At 50.8% G+C, this 26,981-nt stretch overlaps 2 protein-coding genes and 1 long non-coding RNA gene across 9 annotated transcripts in view; 2 read left to right on the plus strand and 1 right to left on the minus strand.

Annotated features, from left to right (window-relative positions):
* Positions 1-10,651, plus strand: part of ADAR (adenosine deaminase RNA specific) — a 46,395-nt gene extending 35,744 nt beyond the window's left edge. For 3 of the 5 annotated variants that reach the window (XM_007976958.3, XM_073008343.1, XM_007976959.3), the window contains exons 7-15: positions 2,282-2,507; positions 2,767-2,938; positions 3,224-3,317; positions 4,012-4,134; positions 4,428-4,561; positions 6,317-6,499; positions 6,812-6,924; positions 7,380-7,507; positions 7,681-10,651. In XM_007976958.3, the coding sequence (XP_007975149.1) occupies positions 2,282-2,507; positions 2,767-2,938; positions 3,224-3,317; positions 4,012-4,134; positions 4,428-4,561; positions 6,317-6,499; positions 6,812-6,924; positions 7,380-7,507; positions 7,681-7,918 (1,411 nt within the window). In that variant the 3' untranslated portion in view covers positions 7,919-10,651. The remainder of the gene's footprint in view (positions 1-2,281; positions 2,508-2,766; positions 2,939-3,223; positions 3,318-4,011; positions 4,135-4,427; positions 4,562-6,316; positions 6,500-6,811; positions 6,925-7,379; positions 7,508-7,680) is intronic. The other 2 variants (XM_007976960.3, XM_007976961.3) reach the window with 1 other exon arrangement.
* Positions 10,652-15,719: 5,068 nt separating this feature from the next.
* On the minus strand, positions 15,720-24,965 carry CHRNB2 (cholinergic receptor nicotinic beta 2 subunit). Of its 2 annotated transcripts, none has more exons than XM_007976964.3 (6): positions 24,652-24,965; positions 23,157-23,302; positions 22,928-22,972; positions 22,398-22,507; positions 20,601-21,573; positions 15,720-16,950 (listed from the first exon to the last, which is right to left on the minus strand). In XM_007976964.3, exons 1-6 carry the CDS (start codon positions 24,713-24,715, stop codon positions 16,780-16,782), a joined length of 1,509 nt encoding a protein of 502 aa, XP_007975155.2. In that variant the 5' UTR covers positions 24,716-24,965; the 3' UTR covers positions 15,720-16,779. The 2 variants fall into 2 exon arrangements, with proteins under 2 accessions (XP_007975155.2, XP_007975154.2); XM_007976963.3 differs by having other exon boundaries at positions 22,928-22,991.
* Positions 24,966-24,978: 13 nt separating this feature from the next.
* LOC103223918 (uncharacterized) lies at positions 24,979-26,697 on the plus strand. 2 transcript variants are annotated; one of them, XR_493934.3, is made up of 3 exons: positions 24,979-25,201; positions 26,015-26,168; positions 26,591-26,697. It is a non-coding gene; the product is annotated as an uncharacterized lncRNA (long non-coding RNA). The 2 variants fall into 2 exon arrangements; XR_493936.3 differs by having other exon boundaries at positions 26,082-26,168.
* The last annotated feature ends 284 nt before the right edge of the window (positions 26,698-26,981 follow it).

Genomic DNA, 26,981 nt, shown 5'->3' on the forward strand with positions numbered 1-26,981 from the left:
TTAGTGCTTTGACCACAAAAGCAGTGGAGAGCTGTTGAAGGTTTTTAATAAAGGACTGTGACTTGCCCTCTCCCCACACTCTTGTCCCTTTCCCAGCATTTTTCTTCTTAATTTTCTTTCCTCTGCTGAGAGAACCATTTCAGACCTTTGCCTCTTTCTTCAGATTTCCACCCATACCCCGTTCCTCACTTTCAACTACCTTACTTCACACTTAATTGAAAAAATAGCAGTAAGCATACAAGAAATACCTTATCCTTCCAGTACCAAACTACCCCGCTACCTCCATCTGTACCAGCAAGAGTGAAGGACGTATCCCTCATTCTATCCCTGTGTCCTGGATCCCCCATCCCTCTCATCTGCTCTAAGACTTTACCACTTTGGTTGTCTCCTCTCCCCTCATCTGCAGCATCTCCGTCTCAGATCATTCCCACCAGCCTTGAAACATGCCCATGACCGTCTTTTAAAAACCTTCCCTCTACCCCATATCTTCTTGCAGCTACCATCTCATTTCTTTGCTTCTCTTACAGCCAAACTTCTCAAAAGAGTTATTCATACTCATTGTCTTCACTTTAACTCATTTCACTAAAAAGGCCAACCACTAGCCACATGTGGTTATTGAGCACTTGAACTGTGGCTAGTGTGCTGTGGCACTGAATTATTAATTGCATTGTAATTAACGTAAATTCAGTAGCCCCATGTGGCTAGTGGCTACCATATTGGATAGCACAGCTCTAAAGGGTTCTAGTTGCATAATTAACAAACTTTATCATATATGTAAATATACTATTATAAAACTTTGCACATAAGAGTTCATATTCTTTTCAAACACATAGGGCAGTCATGAAATTCTCCTGGATCCCTGAGGTAAAGATCCTACACAGTCTGTCCCTGACCCCCTTCACCATCCTGTCTTCACGCCACTGTCCCTCTCATTCTGAACTTAAGCCCACTGGCCTGCACGAGCCTGCTAGCGTGGGCAAAGAAAGGAGTGAAGGCATTCAGTTGCTTCGGATCATCAAGGAACAGTGAGAAACTCCATGTGGTTGAACATAAACATTGATTCCTTTTACTGTCCGAGCTGCTAAGTCTTGAAACTGAAGCCTCTGTTGTATGCAGTTTGAGTATCCAAAGCTGGGTTTTCAGCCAATAGATTAGGATCTGGTTGAAAGTTAGGATTCTTGATGCCTTGTCTGATACATTTCCAAGCTGTTTTGCTTCACCATGCCCTTCCCTCTGTGTTTGTGGAAATTCCCGGCCGGAGCAGTAGAAGCCACCTCCCTGCTCCACTTGGGCACTTTATTATCAGCACAGCTCATGGGCCCAGGATCCATTCCTTAACCCAGAGTTAGCTCAAGCCTGCCAGGAGTTGCAAAACTACTCCCAGAAAAGCCTGGGTGCCTGGCCTAAGGCTGACCTTGACCTAATGACCTTTCTAGGTCAAGTCCCCTTGAGCTAATAGGAAGTAAATGAGGGAATGGAGTTGGGTGCTTTAAAAATCAGACAGTGTATGAAGTAAGAGTCCAAGTTGGTAATGGTATCTGGTCAGAATTTTATAACATGATTTTATCATATCCCGTTTTACAGCCACTTTCAATATGTGGCAGGTGATACTGGTTTTCCATTTACAATAGTGATACGAAGTTTCCTATTTCAGTGTGTTTACATTTTTACCTCTTTTTTCATACCTAGTATTGCAGATATTTACATTTTTAAAGAGTCTGTTTATTTATTTTAGAGATGGGGATCTTGCTCTCTCGCCCAGGCTAGAGTGCAGTGATACGATCATAGCTCACTGCAGCCTTGACCTCCAGGGCTCAAGTGATCCTCTCACCCCAGCCTCCCGAGTAGCTGAGACTACAGGCACACACCACCATGCCCAGCTAAATTTTTTTTTTCTTTTTTAAAGAAACAGGAGTCTTGCTATGTTGCCTGGGGGATTACTACGTTGCCCAGGCTGGTTTTGAACTCCTGGCCTCAAGTGATCTCCCACCTTAGCTCCTCAAGTTGCTGGGATTACAGGTGTGAGCCACATTGGCTGACTCTAAGAAGTCAATTTAGAGAAAAATATTAAGTAATAGTCCAAGTGATACCTGGATCTGGCACAGATCATGTGGCGATTCATGAATGACCAAAATCTAGGACATGCTGCCTTAGAAACAGCTTCTGTTTGACAGGTCCATATGTCTGCAAGACCGGCCACATCTTCAGCAAAACTAACCCTTCCTTGGAACAACTGTCAGGATCTGGCACTTGTCTTCATTCTCTGCTTCTCATCCCAAAGGTTCGTTTACCAAGCAAAAGTTGGGGGTCGCTGGTTCCCAGCCGTCTGCGCACACAGCAAGAAGCAAGGCAAGCAGGAAGCAGCAGATGCGGCTCTCCGTGTCTTGATTGGGGAGAACGAGAAGGCAGAACGCATGGGTTTCACAGAGGTAACCCCAGTGACAGGGGCCAGTCTCAGAAGAACTATGCTCCTCCTCTCAAGGTCCCCAGAAGCACAGCCAAAGACAGTTAAGACGTCTACTTTTGGTGCCTTTTTTTGGGGTGGGGGGTCCTCCTAACTTCTCTCTAAGTGGAGGTGGCTCTTGCTGTCATGCGAGTTATTCCTAGGCTTTACTTTTAGCCTCAAGAGAGCATATAACTGGGACACTAGATATAAGAAGGAAAAGATGACTCACACGACAAGTAGAGCTTGATCTCCCTACCATGGTGAATATGGTGGACGCAGCCTCAGCTTTGTGGTGCTGACACAGCCTCCTTTCCCCACAGCTCCCTCTCACTGGCAGCACCTTCCATGACCAGATAGCCATGCTGAGCCACCGGTGCTTCAACACTCTGACTAACAGCTTCCAGCCTTCCTTGCTCGGCCGCAAGATTCTGGCCGCCATCGTTATGAAAAAAGACTCTGAGGACATGGGTGTCGTCGTCAGCTTGGGAACAGGTGAGTGAGGCTGAGTCATGCCGCCTCCTGTGGCGCCTGAAAGCGGGTCCCTCTCATCCTCCCCTGGAGTCCGTGCAAGTCCAAGGCAGGGAGAAGAGACTTCATTTTAGCTGCAGTCAATTCAGAGTGAGGAATGAGTTAGTTCCTAGAGGAGAGAATATGGGAGTCTAGGATCTGAGAAGTTGAGGGTGTTTCTGCCTTGAAGCTTTCAGAACAAATAGCCATCATCCTGTTTGTCATCAGTTTCCTTCCATTATTCTATTTCTGTTTTAAACACCTTCCTAGGGAATCGCTGTGTGAAAGGAGATTCTCTCAGCCTGAAGGGAGAAACTGTCAATGACTGCCATGCAGAAATCATCTCCCGGAGAGGCTTCATCAGGTGAGCAAGATCAGAGCTGTGGCCTGGTTGCCCGGCTCTGGAGAGCTCCAGTTCCCTGTCGCACGTGGCTCTGACATGGCCTCTCTGAATCCCCCTCAGACAGACGGGTCATGATGTGGCAGTGGCAGCCTTTGCTTTTCACCCATCCATTTGAACCTGTCTGGTGGAGTCCATCCCCTCTGTGACCTGAGCTGCCTCCCACTACTCCGCGTGGTTTTAAATGCTGTCCTTTTTTCTGCTAACTCTGCTGCTTCATGTCCTTTTCTGAAAACACAAAATGACCTTTTAGTCCTCAGGGCCTTGGGGATGAGGCAGCTTGCCATTTCTATTTGAGGACCTGCACAACCCTGATGCCCCTGCCAGCTTTCTCCTCTAAGTCACCTTTTCTTTAATTTATGAAGGGAGAGACTTGGAAAGGAGCAACAGCTTCCTGTAGTCCTTGAATCAGTTTGCTCTGCCCTAGAATCCCTGTAGCTGCCATAGCGAGGAGCCCTCAGCAGAAATGAAGGAGACCCAAAGGGCTAACTATGCTTTATGAAATGCTGGGGTCTCCCCGGAGAATTTCCACCGGAGAAACTGAAAGGTCTGCACAACTGAGGCTTTTCCTTACTTGCTCATTTGGAGGTCAGATTATAGAAGCAGCTGTTTTTCCCAGGATTGAACCTGCCTTCCTAACCAGACTTTGTTTTTGTAGGTTTCTCTACAGTGAGTTAATGAAATACAACCCCCAGACTGCGAAGGATAGTATATTTGAACCTGCTAAGGGAGGAGAAAAGCTCCAAATAAAAAAGACTGTGTCATTCCATCTCTATATCAGGTCTGTACAGTTCTTGTTGCTGCCAGGGTGGGCCCTGCCAGGCTGTTAGAATTGGGTATCCGAATGCTCTCTCGGCCTGTAAATCGGACCTCATACAATAAGCCACACTCCACCGTGGGTTTGAGGTCCATATTCAGGTGTAGAATGACTCACGTATACTGCTGTCCACCTCCAATCTCCCATGGTAGGCCTTAGAAAACGTCCATTGCTTCTGTCACATCTAACTGTTTTGGAGCCCCATGAAACTGCAGATTTCCCACAGGTGAGTTTTAACAGCCACCCCTGTTTTTCAGCACCGCTCCATGTGGAGATGGTGCCCTCTTTGACAAGTCCTGCAGCGACCGTGCTATGGAAAGCACAGACTCCCGCCACTACCCTGTCTTTGAGAATCCCAAACAAGGCAAGCTCCGCACCAAGGTGGAAAACGGTGAGTGATACATGCCCCCGCCTCCTTTTTGCAAAAGGCTCTGCAAGACCCCGGGCCCCCAAGTCTCTGCAAGGCTGTTAGGATTTTACCATTAGTCACTGGGCACAGAGGTGCTGTTTACAGGAAAGGGAAGACCTGGGTGGGGAGCTGTGTGGTAAGATCAAGGTTCTATTTTGAATGTGTTAGTTTGGGAGACCTTGGAGATCCCCAAGTCAAATAGGAAGTGGGGGTTGCCATGTGAAGCTTAGAGGAGGGAGCTTGGCTGGAAATAGAAATATGGGAGTCATCCCCCTATAGGGTCTTCACAGCCACGGGAATGCATAGGATCACCTCGAGAAAGGGGGGAGGAAATGAAGAGTGCGGCACAACCAAGCCTTAAGGAGGTGACAGATGAGGATGCCAAGTGCCCGGGTCCCTCCTGTCTAGCTGGCAGTTGACTCTGCCTTGTCCACTGGCTCCTTCTCTCCTATCCTCTCCTGTCTCCTTACTGTCTCCTCACATCCACTCCGTTGCGTTCAGGCCACGTCAGCAGTCATCATGGTGGTCCTGAAACCCTGCTAAATACCCTAAAGTATAGACACAGTTACCATGGAGCCAGTGCTCCACTCCTAGGTGTATGCTCCAGAGAGATGGAGGCCTGTGTCCACACGGAAACTAATATGTGAATGTTCATGGCAGCGTTACTCACAAGAGCCAAAAAAGTGGAAACAACCCAGATGTCCATCAGCTAATGGATTCATAAATAAAACATCAAGTATATCCATAAATTGAGTATTATTTGGCCATAAAAAGAAGTGAAGTGCTGATACATGCTTACGATATGGATGCACTTGAAAACTTGATGCCAAATGAAAAAAGCCAGTCACAAAAGATCCCATATTGTATGATTCCATTTATATGAAATGTCCAGAATAGACAAATCCATAGAGACAGAAAGTAGATGAGTGGTTGCCAGGGCCAGGAGTGGGAGGGTTGGAGAGATGAGGAGTGACTGCTCCAATGGGTAGAAGGTTTCTTTTTGGAGCGATGAAATGTTCTAAAATTGACTGTGGTGACAGTTGCAGAACTCTGTGAATATACTAAAAACGACTGAATTGTATGCTGTAAATGGGTGAACTGTATGGCATGTGAAGTATATCTCAGTAAAGCTGTTTTTTTTTTAAACCCTATGGTGGTTTCCCACCGCACTGCATATACAAGCAAAACCTGCTGTGATCACCCGGCCTCCTCTCATGCCACTTTCCCCATTTCTCGCATATGCTGTGTCCACACCGGCTCTCTGTCTGCCCCCTGAACAGCCAATCCGCTGGCTGCCTTGGGGCCGTTGCTTTTGTCCTGTGTGCCTGAAACACTCTTACTCCAGCTGTCCTTCTCCTCCATGTCTGGGCTCCCCTGCTGCTGCTGTCCCAGGAGGTTCCCCCTGTGGTCCTCCGTCATAGCTCCCTCAAAGCCTTCAGAGCACTATCAGCATGTGGAATTCTTCTGTATGTACTGGCTCCTGTTTTAGTGTCTGTTCTCTCCCCTTTCAATCTCCTCACCACCGTAGATGTTTTAGGAGGACAAGCATCTTACTTGGTTTTGCTAACCGTTCTTTCCCAGCACCAAGCATAGTGCCTGGCACACAGCAGATGCTGTGAAATATGTGAAGAATGAATGAATGTTGCCTGTGGCTCAAGCTTAAGGAGGATAAAAACCACGCCAGGGAGTGGTTTGGTCCATTGGCCCCTGTAAGTCTGACCCAAGTCTCTCACATAGGAGAAGGCACAATCCCTGTGGAATCCAGTGACATTGTACCTACGTGGGATGGCATTCGGCTCGGGGAGAGACTCCGTACCATGTCATGTAGTGACAAAATCCTACGCTGGAACGTGCTGGGCCTGCAAGGGGCACTGTTGACCCACTTCCTGCAGCCCATTTATCTCAAATCGGTTACATTGGGTAAGAGGCCTGCCTTGGGATCTGGAACTGGTCTGTCGTCCTTGTGCCCAAATCCCAAACAGCATGTTTTGTTGCCAGGTGTTTTGTCTCCCCTGTCAAAGTGAGCATGAGTCACCCCTCAGTTACTGGTTGTCCAGTCTGCTGTGGTAGGGAGATCCTGGGTAGCCCCGGTCAGAAGGTGCTTCCTAACAAGGCAGCTGTTTCTCTTTCTTGACAACTGTATTTTGTGCCTCCAAAATCCCCACATGCCCCTGCCTCTTAACAGCATTTGGTGCAAACACAGGTATATATGTTTCTCTTTTTTGTACACAGGTTACCTTTTCAGCCAAGGGCATCTGACCCGGGCTATTTGCTGTCGTGTGACAAGAGATGGGAGTGCATTTGAGGATGGACTACGACATCCTTTTATTGTCAACCACCCCAAGGTGCTATAACCCCCTTCTATTTTCCCTGACATTTTTCTCCTTTTCAAGCAGTCATGTAAACAGAGGAAAAATGTACAATGTGAGCAAGGGGAGCATTGCCTGCAGTGGTAGCCCACATTGGAACACTGCCCCCAGGGGAACACTGCCCGCAGTGGTAGCCCAAAAGGGAACATTGCCCACAGTGGCCCACCACCACCATTTGTTGGTGTCCCAAGAACTTTAATTGTCTTCCTTTTGGATGCCAAGGGCTTTCATTCTCTTAGTCTGGAATTAATCTGAATCGAGGTAGAGTTAGTATGTCTAGAGTGTGCTCTGTCTTAGCCAAACAAAACCCTAAATACAAGAGAAAGATCATGACTCTACATTTCCTCTTTGCTATAAGTCTTGAGTCCCTGCTTCAGAATCTTATTCCTGAAAGGTTTCCATCTTTCTCCCATTGCTTCTGGGATTCCTAGGTTGGCAGAGTCAGCGTATATGATTCCAAAAGGCAATCTGGGAAGACTAAGGAGACAAGCGTCAACTGGTGTCTGGCTGATGGCTATGATCTGGAGATCCTGGACGGTACCAGAGGCACCGTGGATGGGTAAGGAGACAGGAGAGCGCAGTGAGGACCAAGCCTCTGCCCTGACTTGCAAGGGTGCATCATACCTCTGCAGTCTCAGGGCTTGAGAGCCACCTTCCCTGCCACGGTTTCTCCACTGTGAGCTCCTCATCTTACAGGTCCCAGGTGAATAATGAGTGCTTTTGTTTCTCTAGGCCACGGAATGAATTGTCCCGGGTCTCCAAAAAGAACATTTTTCTTCTATTTAAGAAGCTCTGCTCCTTCCGTTACCGCAGGGATCTACTGAGACTCTCCTATGGTGAGGCCAAGAAAGCTGCCCGTGACTACGAGATGGCCAAGAACTACTTCAAAAAAAGCTTGAAGGATATGGGCTATGGGAACTGGATTAGCAAACCCCAGGAGGAAAAGAACTTTTACCTCTGCCCAGTATAGTATGCTCCGGTGACAGATGGATTAGGGTGTGTCATACTAGGGTGAGAGAGAGGTAGGTCGTAGCATTCCTCATCACATGGTCAGGGGATTTTTTTTTCCTCCTTTTTTTTTTCTTTTTAAGCCATAATTGGTGATACTGAAAACTTTGGGTTCCCATTTATCCTGCTTTCTTTGGGATTGCTAGGCAAGGTCTGGCCAGGCCCCCCTTTTTTTCCCCCAAGTGAAGAGGTAGAAACCTAAGAAGTTATCTTTTCTTTCTATACTCAAAGCATACATAGTCACTGAGCACCTGCAGTCCATTTCCTCTTAAAAGTTTTTAATTTTTTTCCATTTCCTTTCCCTTTGTGTTTGCTACACTGACCTCTTGTGGTCTTGATTAGGTTTCAGTCAATTCTGGATCATGTCCGAGACTGATGATTTCTTTTGTGGATTACAAAGACCCCTCTACTTCCCCTCTTCCCCTTCTGAGATTCTTTCCTTGTGATCAGAATTTCTCCTTTTCTCCCTCAGAGGGTAAAAAGGCGAACTTAAAGGATTTGGTGAAACATTTGTAAGGGTAAGAGTTGAAAACTGCAGTTCCCAGTGCCACGGAAGCGTGATTGGAGCCTACAGATAATGCCCTGCCATCCTCCCATCCTGCACTTTAGCCAGCTGCAGGGCGGGCAAGGCAAGGAAAGCTGCTTCCCTGGAAGTGTACCCCTTTCCCCAGCAGCAGGGAAGTCTAGAACCAGCCAGACTGGGTTAAGGGAGTTGCCCAAGCAATAGCGGAGGTTTCACCCAGCAAGGTGACACAGACCACTTAGCACGGGCATGCCTTGGAATATTGCCAAGCTTCCAGCTGCCTCTTCTCCTAAAGCACTCCTAGGAATTTGCCCTGCAAATGCTGGACGTACACCCTAGCCAACGTAGGAAAAAATCCAGGACAAATCCTAGAGGGTAGAAAATCATCTCTGCTCAGATAATCATGACTTAGCAAGAATAAGGGCAAAAAATCCTGTTGGCTCACGTCACTGTTCTACCGTACATAATATCTCTCATGACAGTGACACCGAGAGAAGTTGACTAAGTCATATGTAAATTAGGAGTGTTTAAAAGAATGCCATAGATGTTGATTCTTAACTGCTACAGACAACCTATAATTGAGCAGATTTAAAATTCAGGCATACTTTGCCATTTATCCAAGTGCTTTCATTTTTCCAGATGGCTTCAGAAGTAGACTCGTGGGCAGGGCGCAGACCTGATCTTCATAGTGTTGACATAGAAAGCAGTAGTAGTGGGTGAAAGGACAGGTTGTCTTCAAACTCTGTGAGGTGGAATCTTGTCTACACCTCCATGAACATTGACTCGTGTGTTCAGAGCCTTTGGCCTCCCTGTGGAGTCTGGCTCTCTGGCTCCTGTGCATTCTTTGAATAGTCACTCGTAAAAATTGTCAATGCTTGAAACTATTTCTTTTACTCATGTTGAAGGGACTTTGTTGACTTTTAGAGTGTTGGTCATGACTCCAAGAGCAGAGCAGGGAAGAGCCCAAGCATAGACTTGAGTGCCGTGATGGCTGCGGTCCAGTTTTGTGATTCTGCTTTTACGTGTTACTTGATAACAGTCAGCTAGACACACTCAGGAGGACTACTGAGGCTCTGCGACCTTCAGGACCTGAGCCTGCCTCTCTCCTTTAGATGACAGACCTTCATCTGAGAATGTGCTGAGCCAGCACCCTCAGATGATTTCCCTCCAAACTGCTGACTAGGTCACCCTCTGTCTGGTAGAGACATTCACATCTTCGCTTTTATTCTATACCCTCGGTACTTTTGACCAAAAATTGACCAAAATAAGAAAATGCAACTTTAAAAAATAGACTAAGGATGCCTTTGCAGAACACCAAAGCATCCCAAGGAACCAGTAGGGAAATGATGCCTGTCTCCTGGGGTAGAAGAGGCCTGCTCCCTGGCTCTGGGTCTGCTGGGGGCACAGTAAATCAGTCTTGGCACCCACATCCAGGTCAGAGAGGTCTGTGGTTCTCAGCATCAGAAGGCAGCGCAGCCCCTCTCCAGGCTACAGGGTTGTCACCTGCTGAGTCCTCAAGCTGTTTGGCCTCTCTGGTCCGTCTTGGGCATTAGATTCTCCAGCAGAGCTCTGGCCAGCTGCCTCCTCTTTAACTGGGAACACGGGCTCTCACAAGATCAGAACCCCCACTCACCCCCGAGATCTTATCTAGCAAGCCTGTAGTATTCAGTTTCTGTTGTAGGAAGAGCGCGAGGCATCCCTGAATTCCATGCATCTGCTGGAAATGAGCCGTGTCAGATCGCACACCCCCGCGCCCCCATGCCCCTCTGAGTCACACGGGACAGAGGAGGCAGAGCTTCCGCCCACTGTTATCTTCACTTTCTTTGTCCAGTCTTTTGTTTTTAATAAGCAGTGCCCCTCCCCACTCTTGTTTTTAATGATTTTTGTAGTTGATTTGTCTGAACTGTGGCTACTGTGCATTCCTTGAATAATCACTTGTAAAAATTGTCAGTGCTTGAAGCTGTTTCCTTTACTCACATTGAAGGGACTTTGTTGGTTTTTTGGAGTCTTGGTTTTGACTCCAAGAAATGAGTCAGGAAGACCCCAAGCATAGACTTGGGTACCGTGATGATGGCTGCAGTCCAGTTTTATGATTCCGCTTTTATGTGTCCCTTGATAACAGTGACTTAACAATATACATTCCTCATAAATAAAAAAAACCTAGAATCTGAATTCTTAGAAAGTTTTAAGTCCTGGTTTCTTGGGGGAGGTGAAAATGGGAACAGGGGGACCTGTGGCCCTGGGGTTTCTGATAACAGCACCAGTGGCATCTGACATGAACCTGTTGGGGACAGGGCTGTCCCTCAACCTTTGGAAAGGAGCAGTTTCAAAGAACCTCCCTTTGTGGATAAGTTTGCATCTGGGTGGGGTAGGGTTCATCAGGCACCTTTTGATTAACTTCCCCAGCAGAGCCCACTATTTAGTTATTTAGAGATGGAGCATTGCTCTGTCGTCCAGACTGGAGTGTAGTGGCAGGATCTCGGCTCACTGCAAGCTCCGCCTCCTGGGTTCATGCCATTCTCCTGCCTCAGCCTCCTGAGTAGCTGGGACTACAGGCGCCCACCACCTCGCCCAGCTAAAAATTTTTTTATATTTTTAGTAGAGACGGGGTTTCCCTGTTAGCCAGGATGGTCTCGATCTCCTGACCTCATGATCTGCCCAGCTCGGCCTCCCAAAGTGCTGGGATTACAGGCGTGAGCCACCGCACCCAGTCAGTGCCCACTATTAAATATCGTGTCCCACGGGACTTGAGATGCACGATTTCAAGGCCCAGAGCAGGAAAACCCCTTCAGAGAGAATCACCTGTTAACATAATTCCAGCTCTCCTTCAGGGGCGTTTTCTACCTCCAAACCCCACTACTCCCAGCTGTTTGACTTCCAGGAATGTCCATATTTGGAGTAAAGTTGCAGCCGGGACCAGGACAGGCTTGGCTGTAGTTTTAGGAGATAGACCATTTTGTTTTTACATCATAGATGACATCCAAATTATCTCTCCATCTTGAATTTCAGAGAGAATGTACCTTTTTTCACATGTAACTTACATCAGAATTTCTAGAAGACTCATCCTGGACCTTTTAAAAATACCATACCAGAGGATCTAAAGTACCTAACAGGCTAAATCCCAATGAAACCTGCCTCATCCATTACACAGAAGGAACAACTGAGGCTAGAAGGGCCAGTGACACGTTGTTTGTGGGCATATTTCTTGAGGACCAGAACGTCACACCACCACAGGTGTCCTTCATCATCTACTGAGATTACATTGCTGGGTGAGCTGAACAGTGGTTTTTTGTTTTGTTTTGTTTAAGACGAAGTTTCGCTTTCATTGCCCAGGCTGGAGTGCAATGGTGTGATCTTGGCTCACTGCAACCTCTACCTGGGTTAAAGCAATTCTGCCTCAGCCTCCCAAGTAGCTGGGATTACAGGCATGTGCCGCCACCACACACAGCTAATGTTTTGTATACCATGTTGGCCAGGCCAGTCTCAAACTCCTGACCTCAGGTAATCCACCTGCCTCAGCCTCCCAAAGTGCTGGGATTACAGGCGTGAGCCACCGCACCTGGCCAACAGTTTTAAATTGAAGGACAGTGAAGGCTGTTGTCTCCACCTGCTATGATGTACCAGGAACCTCGAGTGCCTCTGTCCTCTCTGTTCGCAGACTGCTCCTGTTCCACATGGAGGGAAATGTAGTGCCAGGTCTTTCAGAAAGTGGACAGTTTCCTTAAAGCCTGAGGCAAGTGCCCAGCCAGTTTGTCTCCAGAGGGAACAACACTGTCCTCCCACAGCGCTCCCTGAGTGGGCTGGGAAGTAGGGCTGCCCTGTGGGAGCGCAAGAGGGAGTTTCTTCAGCTCATTTCAGTTGCTGTCCACCCTGCATTTCATTGAGGGGACTCACAATTTCATACTGTTTCCAGGATGTAGGCCCAGGTCTGCAGGTCTGGTCTTATGCAACCTGCAGCTTTAACTTCCCAGACCACAGGGACTGTGAGAGGAAACCCCAGCCATCCCCACCTCCAGGAGAGTGGTCCTCGCCTCCGACCAGTCCTTTACAAAGGACTCCCGGAGGCCTTTTCTGGACTCTGCCTACTCCAGGCCCAGTCGTTTGGCCATTTCTTTTACATCTGATGAGTGAATTTGTAAAGCAACAAATCACAGTGATTCAGCAGACTGTCACCACTCACCTTTTCTTTGGATTCTTGTGATGTATTTAACCTCTCATGAGTCCAGTTTCTCTAGCATTCTCCCTTTTTCCTATATTGGCCAACACTGGCCCCCGCGGGCTCTCTCCCAACCCCCAAATAGAGTGACAAGACAAATTTGGAAACAACTTTCTTTACGAGAATCTTGAGTTCCTAATGAGTCTGACCTGGAGTGGGCTAGACCAGTGCCAATACTCCAGGAGTGCAGATGGGGGAGGTGAATGGCAGTGTGGAGAAGATGGGGGCATCGAGGGTGGCTGAGTGAGTGTCCTAATAATTCCTAGACCTACGGTCCCTTAGGAACCGCGTGGCCATCACACTGACCGTCTCGACCTGTTGGGATGAATACTAAAAGGTGGCTGTTCTCTGTCTAGTCAAGGTCGGTGAATGGGAGTCTGGCCAGCACTGGTTGGGCCGGGAGGGATGCTATGACACCTGCCTGACTCTGCCCAGAAACAGAGGAGGACAACTGGAACCGGGGGTCTACTCTGGCTTGGAGAGTGATGCAGAGAAGGCCCTGAATGCCCCTCACTTTCCTCCCGAGGAGCTCTTCTGCCTGCCTCAGCGGCTACAGCAAGAGTATGAACTTTGGGGTTCAGGCCTGGCACTTGGGGTTCAGGCCCAGCACTACTCACTAGCTGTCACTTGGTCTCTCTGAGCCGCATTTCTGTTATGTAGGTGGAGGCCCCTTCCCCCAGGATTGTGAGGAATAAAGACAGCACACGCTGAGGACCTGGCGCAGAGCAGACCCTTAGTAACGGGAGCTAATACTGGGATACAAACAGCCCAAGGTCTCCAAACCACCCAAAGAGCCCTCCCTGAGGGGGAAACGGTCTTGCTCTTCCTCTGCCATAGCCTTCCTCAGCAGAACACACCACCTGGGGGCTGCTGTGTCTTGTTTGCTTTTAAATTTTCAGTAACTTGGTACCAGCTGTTACAGTATTTCTACCTCACTGCCAGGAAGCTGCCTTCCTCCCACTGCAACGCCACCTGTCAAAAGCAGAGAGCCTGTGCGCGCCTTCTTTTTAGACAAAAATAGTTCTCAGATCACCTGCGGCCTTGCCAGCTCTGATGGAGATAATCTCAACCTGTTTCCTCACTTCCCCTCCCAAACCCTTGCTCCAGGTTTCCATCCAGTCTCTGCCTCCTCCGGATCTGGAGCTTCCTCCAGTCCTTGCCCAGCTTGGGCACCTGATTCTCTGCAGAGATAGCCCCACCACGGGAAGGAGGCATAGGGGCTTCCCTGACATCAAGAGAAGAGGACACAGGATCCAAGAGTGGAAGAGACTGTGGTTCCCCAAAGCTTCCCAGTGCACTTGAGGGTTCACACTCTGTCCCACCACATGGTAACACCCTGCCTGGGCAGTGGAGCCTCCACCTCTGCCCTCACCTCTTCCTTATTGTGATGGTCCCCAAAGGGCTGCATACAGAGATGGAGAGAATGACACTGCCCAGGTAACCCTCTCATATACACTGACCCCTTTCTTCCTTGCTGAAGACCTCAGCTAGCTCTGCCTTCTTCATTTTGTAGATGCAGCACGGCTGGTTTTTATAAGAGGTCAAACAGTAGACAACCTCTAGGCCTCTGTTTCCTTGTGTGTTAACCGGGTCATGGAAAGGAGCTGGATAAGCTGCTCTCTGCCATCCCCTCTAGCACCATTTGGTGACGACTTGGACAACAGCCACATATGGGAAATATTAAAAGTAAGCACAGCCCCAGCAGCAGCTGCTGGGGCCTCCGGCTAGCCCAGGCCCTGGGAGGGCCAAGAGGGAGGGCCTCAGGCCGGCATCCTGCCCTTCAGAGGGAGGCTCCTGTCCTGTTGCTGCTTCTGGTTCCAAGACGCCTTCCCCAGGACCATGAGTTTGAGGAGCGTTCAGGCATAATACAGGCAGCTCCCAATCTGCTCTAGAAGAGGGGAAGTTTCCATAGTGCAGAGACACTCTCTTTGCTACCAAGAAAAGGTGTCCGTGAGCCCCTCCTGACAGACGAGGAGATGTGCTGAGGCCTGTCTCCTGCAGCCACTGGCTTCCTGTCCCAGTGATGTGCTTCCACAGCCAGTAGAGGACTGGAGCCTGAGGGCCCTGAGCACACACCTGCCCCAGAAGGGAGGTAGGGGCAGAGCAATGGTTCAGCCCAGGAATGGAATGAAACTGCTGAGGGGGCTCCAGAGAGAAGCCCGCCCACCTGCTAGACTCCCTCTGGTGTTCCTGTAATGTTCCTCCCAGCTCCCCCAGCTCTTCCTGATAAGGGAGACTTGGTTTCCTCAGGGAAGAGATGGGGGAAGAGTGGGCCTGGGAGGGAGGCTGGCATGACAGTCGGAACCCCATTCTCACCAGCACCAGCTCCAGTTGCCTCTCGGACTCAACATTCATGAAGCATCTACTCTGTGCCAGGTACAGCACTAGGCTTTTTCACAAGCACTGACTCACCCTCACAGCAATCCCAGGAAGAGGGCATTACCACCCACATTTTGTAGGCCAGGAAGCTGAGCTCTAGCAAGGTGAAGGGACTTGCTCGAGCTGGCTCACATGAATTATTAGCAGGGCTGGGACTTGAATCCAGACTCTGGGGTCACTGCCCCATGCTCTATGCCTGTGCTGTGTCTCCTCCCTCCTCTGCCCTCCCTAGGGAAGCAGGAGTCCCAGCTGGGCTCTAGGGACAAAATGACTTAGGTCAGGTCCCTCAGGTGCATTTGGCAGGCTGACCCCTCTGTAACCCACCATCTGCTGGCCCAGCATTGAGCCCAGGCTGGGAACACAAGCAAGCAGGAGATCCCTTAAGAGGTCTGTTCCCTGGGCTACCCAGCCAGGTGGCCTCCAGCCGGCCTCTGGGAGCAGAGTCAGGGTATAGCTTCCAGGGACAGGAAGCCAAGGCTATGCTTTCTGAGGTGTCGCTGGCAGCAGCAGCCCTGTCCTTCCCGAGTCCTGCTTCAAAGCTGCTCAGGTTTGGTTGGGAGGGGGAAGAAGAGTAACAGCCAGAAGGATGGAGCCACGAGCAGAACAGACTGGAGCAGCACGGATGTAGCAGAGTTCCAGCTATTCACCTCAGTTCTGCTGTGGGCAAAGAGGCTGGGCTGGCTTAAAGCTAACATCCTTAGTTCACTTCCTTCGAGTAACCAGTCAGTTCAAAGTGGGGAAAAACAGGGCACTCGACAGATGGATCTCAGGGCAGGGAGGAAGAGTCAGAGACCCACCTGGGCTTGAATCACCGTGTGGGTCAGTTTCTTCATCTGCAACATGGCTCATGTTGGAATCCATGGCTGTACAAAGTTCTTCCAGTTCCAAAAGCCCATGAACTTGGACTTCTCACAGAGTTCAAGTATTTGGACCTGAGACTCCAAGCAGGTCACCCAAAGATTCAGAACTTAGAAGCTCCCCTAATACTCAGCCTTGCCCACCACACCTTGAGCCTGAAGAAGGAAGGAAGGAGAGGGAAGTCCAGAGGGCGCAGAATTCTTCAGTGGGGAAAGAGGATCTGGGGCAGGTATCTGGACCCCTTAGAAGCAAGGGGCTGTGGGACTGATCTGGAAGCCTCCCCCAGGGGTCTGTGACAGTGGGGCCAGGCTAAACCTACTGGGCAGGCCCACCCAGTCCAGCTACTGTCCACTCAAGTAGTGGCAGGTGTCAGGTCACACCCAGGCCTCTCCTCTTCCCCTCCCTTCAGAGCTACCATTGTGTCAGGCCAGCCTGGTGCGGTCTGAGCTCCTGCCCTTCCACCCCTTGTCCTACACTCCTCTTCTCCCATGACTTGGAGGCAGCAGACAATCCTGGCCCCTTGCCCATCACTCTCTCCTCAAGGTAGATGGCTCTGCTATCCCTGTCTTCCACTTCTCAGCAGCCTTGCTCCCTCATCAACACTATTGCCTGGACTGGTACAAGAGGAGGAGAGCAGCCAAAACAGAAAGCAGCTGGTCCAGCCTCCAGGTTGGAGCTGCTGTGTGTGGATGGAGGTGTGAGGGAGGAGGGGCTCCAGATGAAGCAAAAGGATAGATCTGTGGGGGCGGCACCCCTCTTCTTGATAGCTCACTCGTCCGTCCTCCATCCAACACTACTGTGCAGCAGAGGGTGGCGGGGTGAAGGAGCATGGAGAGGAGGAAGGGCCTCACTTGGAGCTGGGGGCTGAGTGGTCTGAGTGGAGGAAGGTGGTGGTGGTGTAGTTCTGGAAGAGAGGCTGCAGGAACATGCCAATGGTGCCAAAGACACAAACAAAGACAAAGATCCAGAGGAAGAGGCGGTCGATCACCATGGCGACGTACTTCCAGTCCTCACTCACCTGGATGGAGGAGACGGAGGAGGCCCGGGTCACATGATGCAGGATGGGAGGCAAACATGTATAAACGGGTCCCAGCACGCAGACACACACCCCGCTCCTCTCCTGCCGTGATCCCAGAATGACCTTGCTGAAGCATGGCTCTGATCTTAGTCAAAGCCTCCAGTGGCCCCACTGCCTTCAGGGCCCATGCAAACTCCCAAGTCTGGAATCAAGACCCACCCATGACAAATATGAGCCTATCTCCTCCTCCTCCCACCGCATAACATAGCCCTACCAAACCCCAGTGTGTCCTCCCAGGTCTCTGTGTCTTTGGGTTTCGTTTGTGTCTGGAAATCCTGAGCTCCCTTTCTCTACCTGGTATACTCCTACATATCCTTCAAAGCCCAAATCAAACCTCACCTTCTCTGAAGGCTGCCTCGACCCCCAGATCAGCACGAACTATTGGCTGCTCTGGGTTCCCTCTGCACTGTGTACATGTCTCCATCATAGTATACTTACTGTACTGTATTGTTTCAATTTGCATGCCTGTCCCCCTACTAAGCTACAAGTCCCCAAACAACAAGGACCCTGATTCATCTTTGTCATCTCAGCATCTGGAACAGAGTGTTGAGTAAATGGCTGATGCTTTAGTGAGTAAATGGCTGCCTCAGCCGGCCTGGCTCCTTTTACGATCACACATTGAGCCCCATCCAACCACACCACAGTCCCCAGAGGGTGAGGACCAGGTCCCAGATGTGAACAAATCAGTCAAAAAGGTAATCCTGTCTGTGAGTTTGAGAGCCAGTCACAAGGCTTGCACAAAGGGCCAGCGCCTCCTCAGAGCTGCTCCATTCCTGCCTGAGTCTGGGCCTTTGTGCACGTGTTCATCTGGAGCCCGGCCAGCTCGGGGTGGGGAGACAGCCACTGAACATCTTTATTTAGTCAGCAGCTGAAGAACTCATTCGAGTGGCAACTGTGCCTGTTATATACCTGGCACCATGCTACACACTGGGGATGCGAATGAACAACAGAAACGCATCCAGTGGTTTCCAGTCTACTGAGGGAGGCGGAGCAAAAATAAGCACAAATTTAAAAATTCCACACTGGCAAACAAAGGACTGAGATAAAGAAGAGGAGGAGGTATCATTTAGAGTGTGGTCTGGGAATGCCTTTTTGAGGAGGTGAGATTTAAACCAAGGCCTGATGAGTGAGAGAGAACCAGCTGCATGAGGAAAAAGTTGAATAAACAAACAATCAGACAAACCCAAACGGGGGGACATTCAGCCCGCCTGGACCCTTTAAAAACGTTTATGCCATGAAAGACAAAGGTAAGGAACTGTTCCAGATTCAAGGAAACTAGAGACACAACAACTAAATGTAATTTGAGACCCTGGATTAGGACAAGGGTGGGGGGTGATGCTACAAAGGACATCACTGGGACAATTGGGAAAATTTAAATGTGGAATTTATATGAGATAAAGATATCAATGCTAAATTTCCAGAAGTTGATGACCGAACCTGGGTTATGCAAGAGAGTGTCCCTGTTCTTAGGAGAGACACACTGAATTATTTGGGATAAAGGGTCACAGTGTCTACAATTTACTCTCAAATAGTAGAGTGAAAGTTAATAATTGTAATAATTTTTTAAAAGAAAAAAACAGGGCATCTCAGGCAGAGGGACCGATGCATGCAAAGTTCCTGAGGCCACAAAAGAGCTTGGTTTGCTTAAGACAAGATAAGCCAGGCCGGGCGCAGTGGCTCATGCCTGTAATCCCTCCACTTTGGGAGGCTGAGGCAGGTGGATCACCTGAGGTCACGGGTTCGAGACCAGCCTGACCAACATGGTAAAACCCGTCTCTACTAAAAATACAAAAAAATTAGCTGGGCGTGGTGGCGGGAACCTGTAATCCCAGCTACTCTGGAGGCTGAGGCAGGAGAATCGCTTGAACCCAGGAGGCAGAGGTCGCAGTGAGCCGAGGTCATACCATTGCACTCCAGCCTGGGCAATAAAAGTGAAACGTCATATCAATTAAATAAATAAATAAACAAACAAACAAATAAAAGATAAGTCAGTGACCAGTGACCTGGGCAAGGAGGGAAAGGCATGAGCTGAGAGGGCGACATTGTTTGGATGCAGGAGCACAGGAACTGAAACAGGGAGACTGTTAGGAGACTCTCGCCCTAGACCAGGCAAGAGCTGATGATGTCCTAGAATCAGGGTGTTAGCATGGAGATGCTGAAAAGTGGATGAAGCTGAGAATTACTTTGGGCTTGTGACAGGACAAGACTTCTGATGACTTGGACAGAGAGGAAGGTGAGAAAGGACAGGGTCAAGGATCACTCCGAGTTTTCGGTCTGAGCCATTGAGTGAATGGTGATGCCGTGTACTAAAAACTGGTGGAGGAGCAAGTTGGTGGTTAGGATGTAGACCAAATACTCGGCTTTGAGCATGTTGAGTTTGAGGTGCCTGTGAAGCATCCAAGTAGGTCACCGCATCCTCAGCACCTAGCTCAATAAATGCACAATACATGCGTGACTGCAGCAGGAGAGGTGGAGGTGGTCACCACAGCCTGCTGAGTCCCTGAATCCCAGCATCTCCACTTGGTCTCAGCTGGCTCTAAGGTTCCCACCCCATCTCCTCTAGTGTTTGCCTCCCTCTTCTTCCATCAAGATTGTAAGATGTTCCCTGGCCCAAGCTTCAGCTCCAACCCATCTCCTGCTGTCCAGGGAAACATCTCTGAGGCCCACACCGCAATGCCCTTCCTCATCCCCCAGCCGAAATGGCAGCTGTCCCAGAGGAAACCTGGCCAGTCACCATGGCAACAGCTGAGTCTCAGCCTGGAACCAGCCAGGTAGCCAGAGACTGACCACAGGGTGGGTCTGGCCCCTGCCCAAAGTGCGGGGAGCGGGGGTGGATGTCAACCTATCATATCTCCCCTCAACTCTTGGTTCAGTCTCAAGGCAGCTCTTAGGGAATGCTGGAGAAGAAGTCAAAAACCGGGTGTGCAGAAAGCCTGGGGAAGGGGCCAAGGAGCCCTCTCCTTCACCCACCCCAATCTCCATAAATATTTCAGGAGGCCATCCCCTGGGACTCAGAAGAGCAGGGATATTGATTTGGGACTCCATCCTCTCCGCCACAAGCAGGCTCCTGGAATCTCTAACCCCACCACCAACGCCACCCCTCCCCCAACACACACAACTCCTACTGTCCTCAATTTTGCCCCCTCCTGCCCTGGGGTGCACAAAGGACTCATCTCCACTGGTGCTAAGAGCTGCAGGTTAACAACTTGGATGTGGGCATGCAAGCAGCAGTGAGGGACTCTGGGGGTCACAGCCACAGGCTGGCTGCCAACCCTAAAGGGCCTCCTCATGTTTCAGGCCTCCCTACCCATATAACGATACCCAGCTCAGGGATTTCGCCCTGGGTGCTAGCCCTCAGGAAGCAGCAAGGTCATCCTCCACCAACCCCAATTTAGGCTGCACCATCTCCCGGAAGCCAACCCAGAGGGGCCCTAGCCAGCGCCCAGACCCGCAACACAGGCCTGACTCACATTTCCCTCTCCTACACTCCTACTAGGTCTGCATGTCTACAGAACGCCGCTGCTTTCCAGACACCCGGGCCCTGGCAGACCCTGTATCTCACACCTGGGGTCCCAGCCTGCGGCACTCACGCTCTGGTCGTCGTCCTCGCTTCGCATGTGGTCTGCGATGAAGCGCACGCCGTCCACCGCCTCCCGGAGGCCACAGCCACATGGCTCCCCTGAGCGCCCCGGGCCCGCCACCGGTGCAGGCTCAGCCCCGAAGGCCCCAGCCAAGCCCTGCACGGACGCGCGGTTGACGAAGCACGTGCAGGAGTCGGCCCCAGGGGCTTCGCGGAAGAGGAGGGCTCCGGCGCCCTGGCGCTCACGCTGACGTCGCCGCAAGCGCAGGCGCTGGCGGGCGCAATGGTGGCGTGGCTGCTGCATGAAGAGCAGCGCGGGCAGCTTCTCCAGGAAGACAACCTTCACCCAGGGCGCCATGGTGTGCGTGGTGGGCGAGCGGTGGTGCACGTTGAGCACACACACGCTGGTGACGATGGAGAAGGTGACAAGCACCATGGTGAACATGAGGTACTTGCCGACGAGCGGCACGTCGAGGGAGGTGGGAGGCACGATCTTGGAGATGAGCAGCAGGAAGACCGTGAGCGCCAGCAGCACTGAGATGCACAACGTCATCTTCTCGCCGCAGTCGGATGGCAGGTAAAAGACAAGGATGGCTAGTGAGGTGATGAGCACACAGGGAATGATGAGGTTGATGGTGTAGAAGAGCGGCTTGCGGCGAATGATGAAGTCATAGGTGATGTCCACGTACGTGGAGTCGTCGGGGTTCTCATTGCGCCGGCCCGGCAGCGCCACGATGTCCCACTCACCACTAGGTGTGAAGTCGTCCAGGCTGGCCACGTCACTCTTCAGCACCAGGTCGATCTCCGTGCGGTCGTAGGTCCACGAACGGAACTTCATAGTGCAGTTTTGCTGGTCAAATGGGAAGTGCTTTACTTCAATCTTGCATGCGCTCTTGTAGATGGCAGGCGGCAACCAGAAGATGCTGCCGTCATAGGAGACCACCGCATTGGAATAGAAGGAGACCTCGTACATGCCGTCAGCACTGCCAAGGGATGGGCACAGTCAGCCCTGGCCTAAGCGTTCCTTCCTCCCTACCCATCAACCCAGCCCCTAGTTGGAGGAGAGCAAAACCAGAGGGAGACATGGGGAAGGGACACCTAGGTCTGAGAGTAACCTCCAGGAGTATAGAGAGGTGGAGCAGGAATTGAGCAAGAAGGGGATATGGGGGGTGGTGGTTAGTAACTAGAAGAAGTGTCCTGGTCAGAAGGCCTGTGTGATACCTTGCAGGTAGAAGGGGGTGGTGGGTGGATGGAGGGGACACGTCTGCTACTTGTCACATATTGTACAAGCTGGTTGATCTTCATGAGGGGGGAGAAGTTGGGGGAGCCAGGAGGCCAGTGTAAGGAGCCCCAAGCAATGGAAGGGGACAGGGCATGGTCCCATCAGTTGAGGAAGGTGGCTTTGCACCTTAGAGATGAGATGGATTATTGCAGGAGACAGGATAGAACCTGGAGGAGAAACTGGGACATTAAAGTTCTTTGATCCTTCCCAGGCTTCCAGGAAAGCCTGTTACTGAATCAGTTGAGGCACTGGGGGCTGTCAATACTTGTTTGTATCCCTACCACATCATCAAATACATACTGGGAGTCCTAACTGGCTGGGAGTGGGCTGGTCACTGCCCAGGTCACCTTGGCTGTCCACACTGTATACCTCACTGGTCTGGGTCTGTCTGTCTAGGTAGTGACTGTATATCTATTACAAGTCCCTCCCCTCCCACAGCATAAGTTAATTTCTCTTATTTTCCCCATAACCCCTTCCCTCCCTGAGCCCTCCAATCGTCTCCCCCAACCTTCCCATTGCTCCTACTTGTTGTACAGGACCACATCTGGGAGCCAGATGTGTTTGGAAGGGAGCCGAACTTTCTTCATATTGTCAAACTCTTCAGGTTTCCAGGTGAGGCGATAATCTTCCCACTCCTGGGAAATGAGAGAGGGAGGCAGTACCAACTTCTGCCCTGGGAGGGGCTCAAGGTTAAGGAAATGAACTAGAGGGGGCCCATATGGCTTGAGGGAGCTTTTAAAAGCCAGCCTCTTCCCCACAGTGACTTCTCTGCCCATCAAGTGTAGCTCATACGGTACTTTCTCATTTAATTTGCACAGCTAGGCCAAAGTACAGTATTAGAATCTACGTTTACAAATGAGAAAATGAATCTTGGAGAGTTTAATATGTTTAAAGTCACAAAGCTGGTGAGTGCCATGATTCAAATCCAATTATTTAGGACTCCAAACTCTATACCTTTCTGCCTCTTTTGAGAGATTAAGAAAGAAAAAAGCACATGGGGGAAAAGGCGGAGACAGAAGGCCAGGGGTGCAGGTAGAAGAGAGCACTTTGCTTACCTGGGTCAGCCAGACATTGGTGGTCATGATCTGCTCCCGCTCATGCTGCAGGGAGGAAGAGAGGCTGCCGAGAAGGCCCCTCAGCCTGTGGGCTCACTGCCACCACCCAGGGTCCCTCTCACACCTCCCCAAGCCTTGGAAACACCAGAGGAGGAAGCACACCAGCATTAACACATTTTGGCGGGGCTGACTTCAGTAGCTGGGCAGAGAGTCTGGGACCCCCACTCACCACACTGATGAGCTGGGCCAGTGATACCATGAGCTGTACTGTGACCAGCTCAGAGCCATTGGTGGCTGGGCGGATAAGCTTGTTGTAGCGGGAAGGATCCAGGAGATGCTCCACCAGCCGCTCCTCTGTATCTGTACCCCACACCCCTGGGCAGGGGAAAGGCAGGAAGAAAGTAAGCAGGCAAGGAGAACCCATCCAACATCCCACCCTCCCCGGGCAAATGGAACAATCCAGGCCCAACCAGTATCTGCCTACGTCCCTGAGGATACTGCAAAATGCGTAGATTACCCCCAGGGAAGCCCCAGATTAACGTCTTCGTAGAAAAGCCCCTCTCTGAGACCACTGACCAAGGAGTCCAGACAGCCCAACAGAGATGCCTTGAGACTGAGAACCCACTCTGCAAAGATTCGTGGAGACCAGCTCTTCCCCCAAAGTCTCAGAGGGCAGTTTGAGATTTCTGCTTCCATCGTTTCCCCAGCAAATACCTATGACTCAGGGGAGGTTTTGCAGGGCGGTGAAAGGGAACAGTTATTTGTCCCAGTTATTTGTGTCCCACAACACATGCCCTTTCTCCTGCTGATTGAGAAGGAGAAAGCATATGTGTGGTGGGACACAAATAACTGTTCCCGTTCACCATTTACATGTGCAAATGGCATTATGTGCCTCACATAATGACACGTGACTGTGGTCACGACGCCATCCTCCCCTCTCCCTAAAGGCACTGAGTTGGAGTGGAATAGCTGGGCTGCCTAAGCTGTGCGTCAGGCATATATCTAGCCCCAAGTTTCACACACACAGCAGCCCACCCCCAGAGGTGGCCTGTAGGTGTGGAAAGCCCATTCGGTTGTGCATTCGTTTCGTGCCTGCCCTCCCCACAGTGCACCCCCCTCTGCAACTCTGCGCGAACACACCCCTTCCCATCCCCTCAGAGTTCCTTCCTAGTCCTCAGCCTGGCAGAGCTTCTTCCCTTCCAAGTCTCCTGTCCCACCCTACAAGAGGGTTGAAAAGTCCGTTCCTTTCTCTCCCCTTCTCTGCCCCTGTGGGGTGACGAGAATCTGGAGCCCAATGTGGGGGATGGGAACCGATGGGGAGCCCAGGGAGGGGTGCTGGACCAGGTACCTTTCTTGAGATAATGTTTCACAAAAAGTCAGATGGCATCTTAGCGCCCTCAGAGCCGGCCCTCCTGCCACCCCAGAACACCTGGGGAGATCCCCTGCCTCCTTGCTCTCTGTGCCTGCACCACCCCTACCACCGCTGGCCAGGTTACCATCTCTTTTTTGCTTCACTTACTCCTTCGAGTATTGTCTCCTTCCCAGTGCAGCCTCCCAGGTGCTCTCTGCAGTCCCGGGGGCTCTCCCCTAACCCCTAGCAGACTATCCCACCTCTAGGGAATCCCTTCTTCCACCTTCCGGCCTAGCAGGGGTGAGTCACAGCACGCCGTGTTGGGCCGTTGGCTGGGGTGGGAGAACCTGGCCAGTGCCCGTCTTTCCCTTACCTGAGCACAGCCGGAGGAGGCCGAAGCCAAGGAGCAGCGCCACGGGGCCGCAGCGCCGGGCCATGCCGCGGGCATAGCTCGCTACCTCGCCTACACCGGCTGGAGCGCGCCGCCAGAGGGAGGGCCGCGGGCGGGGCGCTGTCCGTGGTGCTGAAGCCGCGCCCGCCTGGAGCTGGGCCCAGGTGGTGCCGGGCGCCTCGGTGGTTCCTGAGGCTCAGGGAGCCGGCTGCGAGGAGAAACCAGCTTCTCGCCTATCCCGGTCTGAGCAGGCGGAGGCTTTTCCGGCTGCTCTTCCAGGGAATACAATTGGGACGGTGAGGGGGAGGAGTCTGCGCCCCGGAGGCGGAAACGCTGGTTCCCAGAAAAAAAAAGGGGGGTCCCTGGGTGGGATAGTCTTCGATTGGTTCTGCCTGGGTAGGGTGTGGGTGAGGCAGAAGAAGGGCTGTCCCTCCACGGCACGGTGGAGGAGTTCTGAAGTCCTAAAGTTGGGGCAGGACCTGGAGCGTGGTCGGAGAAGGGACGTGAGACCCGCCGGGAAGCAGCAGCAGGAGTAAGACGAGTGGGTCAGGGCCTGCTTAGTACTGAGGGCCAGAGGGCCAGAACGAGGGTCGGGAGACAGGAGGAGTTTTCGGCCTCCTTTTTTCTCTTACCAAACCCAAATGATCCTGCTCCCCAGGTAGGCTGAGGATACAGCAGAGAAAATGCGTTTAGGCCCTTAAAGAGATACGGGGCTCTGGGTTTGCTATTTTTAAGAAAGCAAACGGCTTTGGAGTCTTGGAACAGCATCCCCTCACTTGTCCCCTTCTCTACTTCCCTGAAGTCCCTAAAAGGCTAAGCTTCCTGCCCACCCACTGAGGGTCTACCTGAGGAGGTCTAGACTTGCCTGCAAAGAAGGCAGCCTTGAGGGTAAGAGTGGAAAGATGAATAGCCCCTATTCATCAGCCTTCCTCACCCCTTTCTCTTGACTCTAGCTGTTGGCTTCTGTGTGACTAGGGAGATCAGAGACCACTCACAGAGGCCTGACCAAGAGAGAAGCTAACACAAAGGAGACCAAGGATGAGAATCCTGAACTCTTAGCCCCTCTTTTTCCTTCAGTGGGTTTGTTGTCACTTTCAATATTCCTAATGCAGACTTATCATACAGCAAGGCTCTGTCCTGTTCTGTCCCTGCTTACTTCAACCTCATCTGGGTCACTCCACCCGCAGCTCCACATTCCAACTATTGGCAAGGTCTTCAGGATCCTTGAACATTTTATCCGTGCCATCCCCCACACTTCAGGGACTTAAATGCATAGCTCTCTTTGGCTCTTTTATAACCCATGTTCCCCCTAATCACCTTCTACCTAACTGTGAGCATTTGGCAGGAATGTCAATTCAAGGAAGCTGCGCTTGACCAAGGACTAGATCAGATACCTTGTTATATGTTTCCAGAGCATGACCAGTGAATAAATGAATCCACCTGAGGCAGTGGCTGCCTCTCTAGATTATGAATCAACACAGTCCCTAAGGGCTCAACAGGTAAGGAAAAGGGCTAGTACTGGACTGACACTTTTTAATGTGTAGGGAAAATTCCTTTCTAAAAGCTCAGCTAGGGGCCAGGAGAGGTGACTCAAGCCTATAATCTCATCACTTTCTAAGGCTGAGGCAGAAGGATCACTTGAGCACAGGCATTTGAAATCAGCCTGGGCAACATAATGGGATCATGTGTGTACAAAAAGTTTAAAAATTAGTCGGGCATGATGGTGTGTGCCTATAGTCCCAGCTACTCGAGAAGCTGAGGTAGGAAGATCACTTAAGCCAGGGAGGTCGGGGCTGCAGGTTGGGGTGTGATGGCGCCACTGCACTCCAGCCTGGGCAATGAAGCAAGACCCCATTTCAAAAACTAAACAAACAAATAAATAAAAGCTCAGCTAAAAACGATGTATTTACCATGTCCCCAGGTCGTGGAATTCAGGGAAGAATCAGAAAAGTTCTAGAAGAGGACTGAAGGAGGACTACAGACCCGATGATGCACATGGAAATGGGCGTAAATCTGCACCACTTGCTCTGGGACATGCGCATGTGTAAACGCACAATAATCTCTTAAGAATTAAAGAAATCTTGGAACAAAGAAAAGGACTGAAGAAAAACCTTAAGGAAAAGGGAAGGAATGTGTGTGTAGTCTCTCTACTTAAGGAAAAGTTAGAGGGTGGGAAGAAGATCTTCCTTCAACAATTTAGATCAACATTTGTTAGGTATACGTGGTTTGCCAGGAAACCACATGTGTGTTGTGGACCGTATGTGTTGAGGATGCAAAAAGACTTAGTCCCAGCTATTAAGGAGTTCACAGTT

The sequence above is a fragment of the Chlorocebus sabaeus genome, chromosome 20 (genome assembly GCF_047675955.1).
Source record: "Chlorocebus sabaeus isolate Y175 chromosome 20, mChlSab1.0.hap1, whole genome shotgun sequence".
In the NCBI taxonomy this organism is placed as follows: Eukaryota; Metazoa; Chordata; class Mammalia; order Primates; family Cercopithecidae; genus Chlorocebus; species Chlorocebus sabaeus.

Coding starts and splice junctions, on each gene's coding strand:
- CHRNB2 (XM_007976963.3), bottom strand. CDS start 24,726: ATGCCCGCGGCATGGCCCGGCGCTGCGGCCCCGTGGCGCTGCTCCTTG. Junction 22,508..22,927: donor CCAATGTCTGGCTGACCCAG/GTAAGCAAAGTG, acceptor CTCATTTCCCAG/GAGTGGGAAGATTATCGCCT. Junction 21,574..22,397: donor GATGTGGTCCTGTACAACAA/GTAGGAGCAATG, acceptor ATCCCTTGGCAG/TGCTGACGGCATGTACGAGG.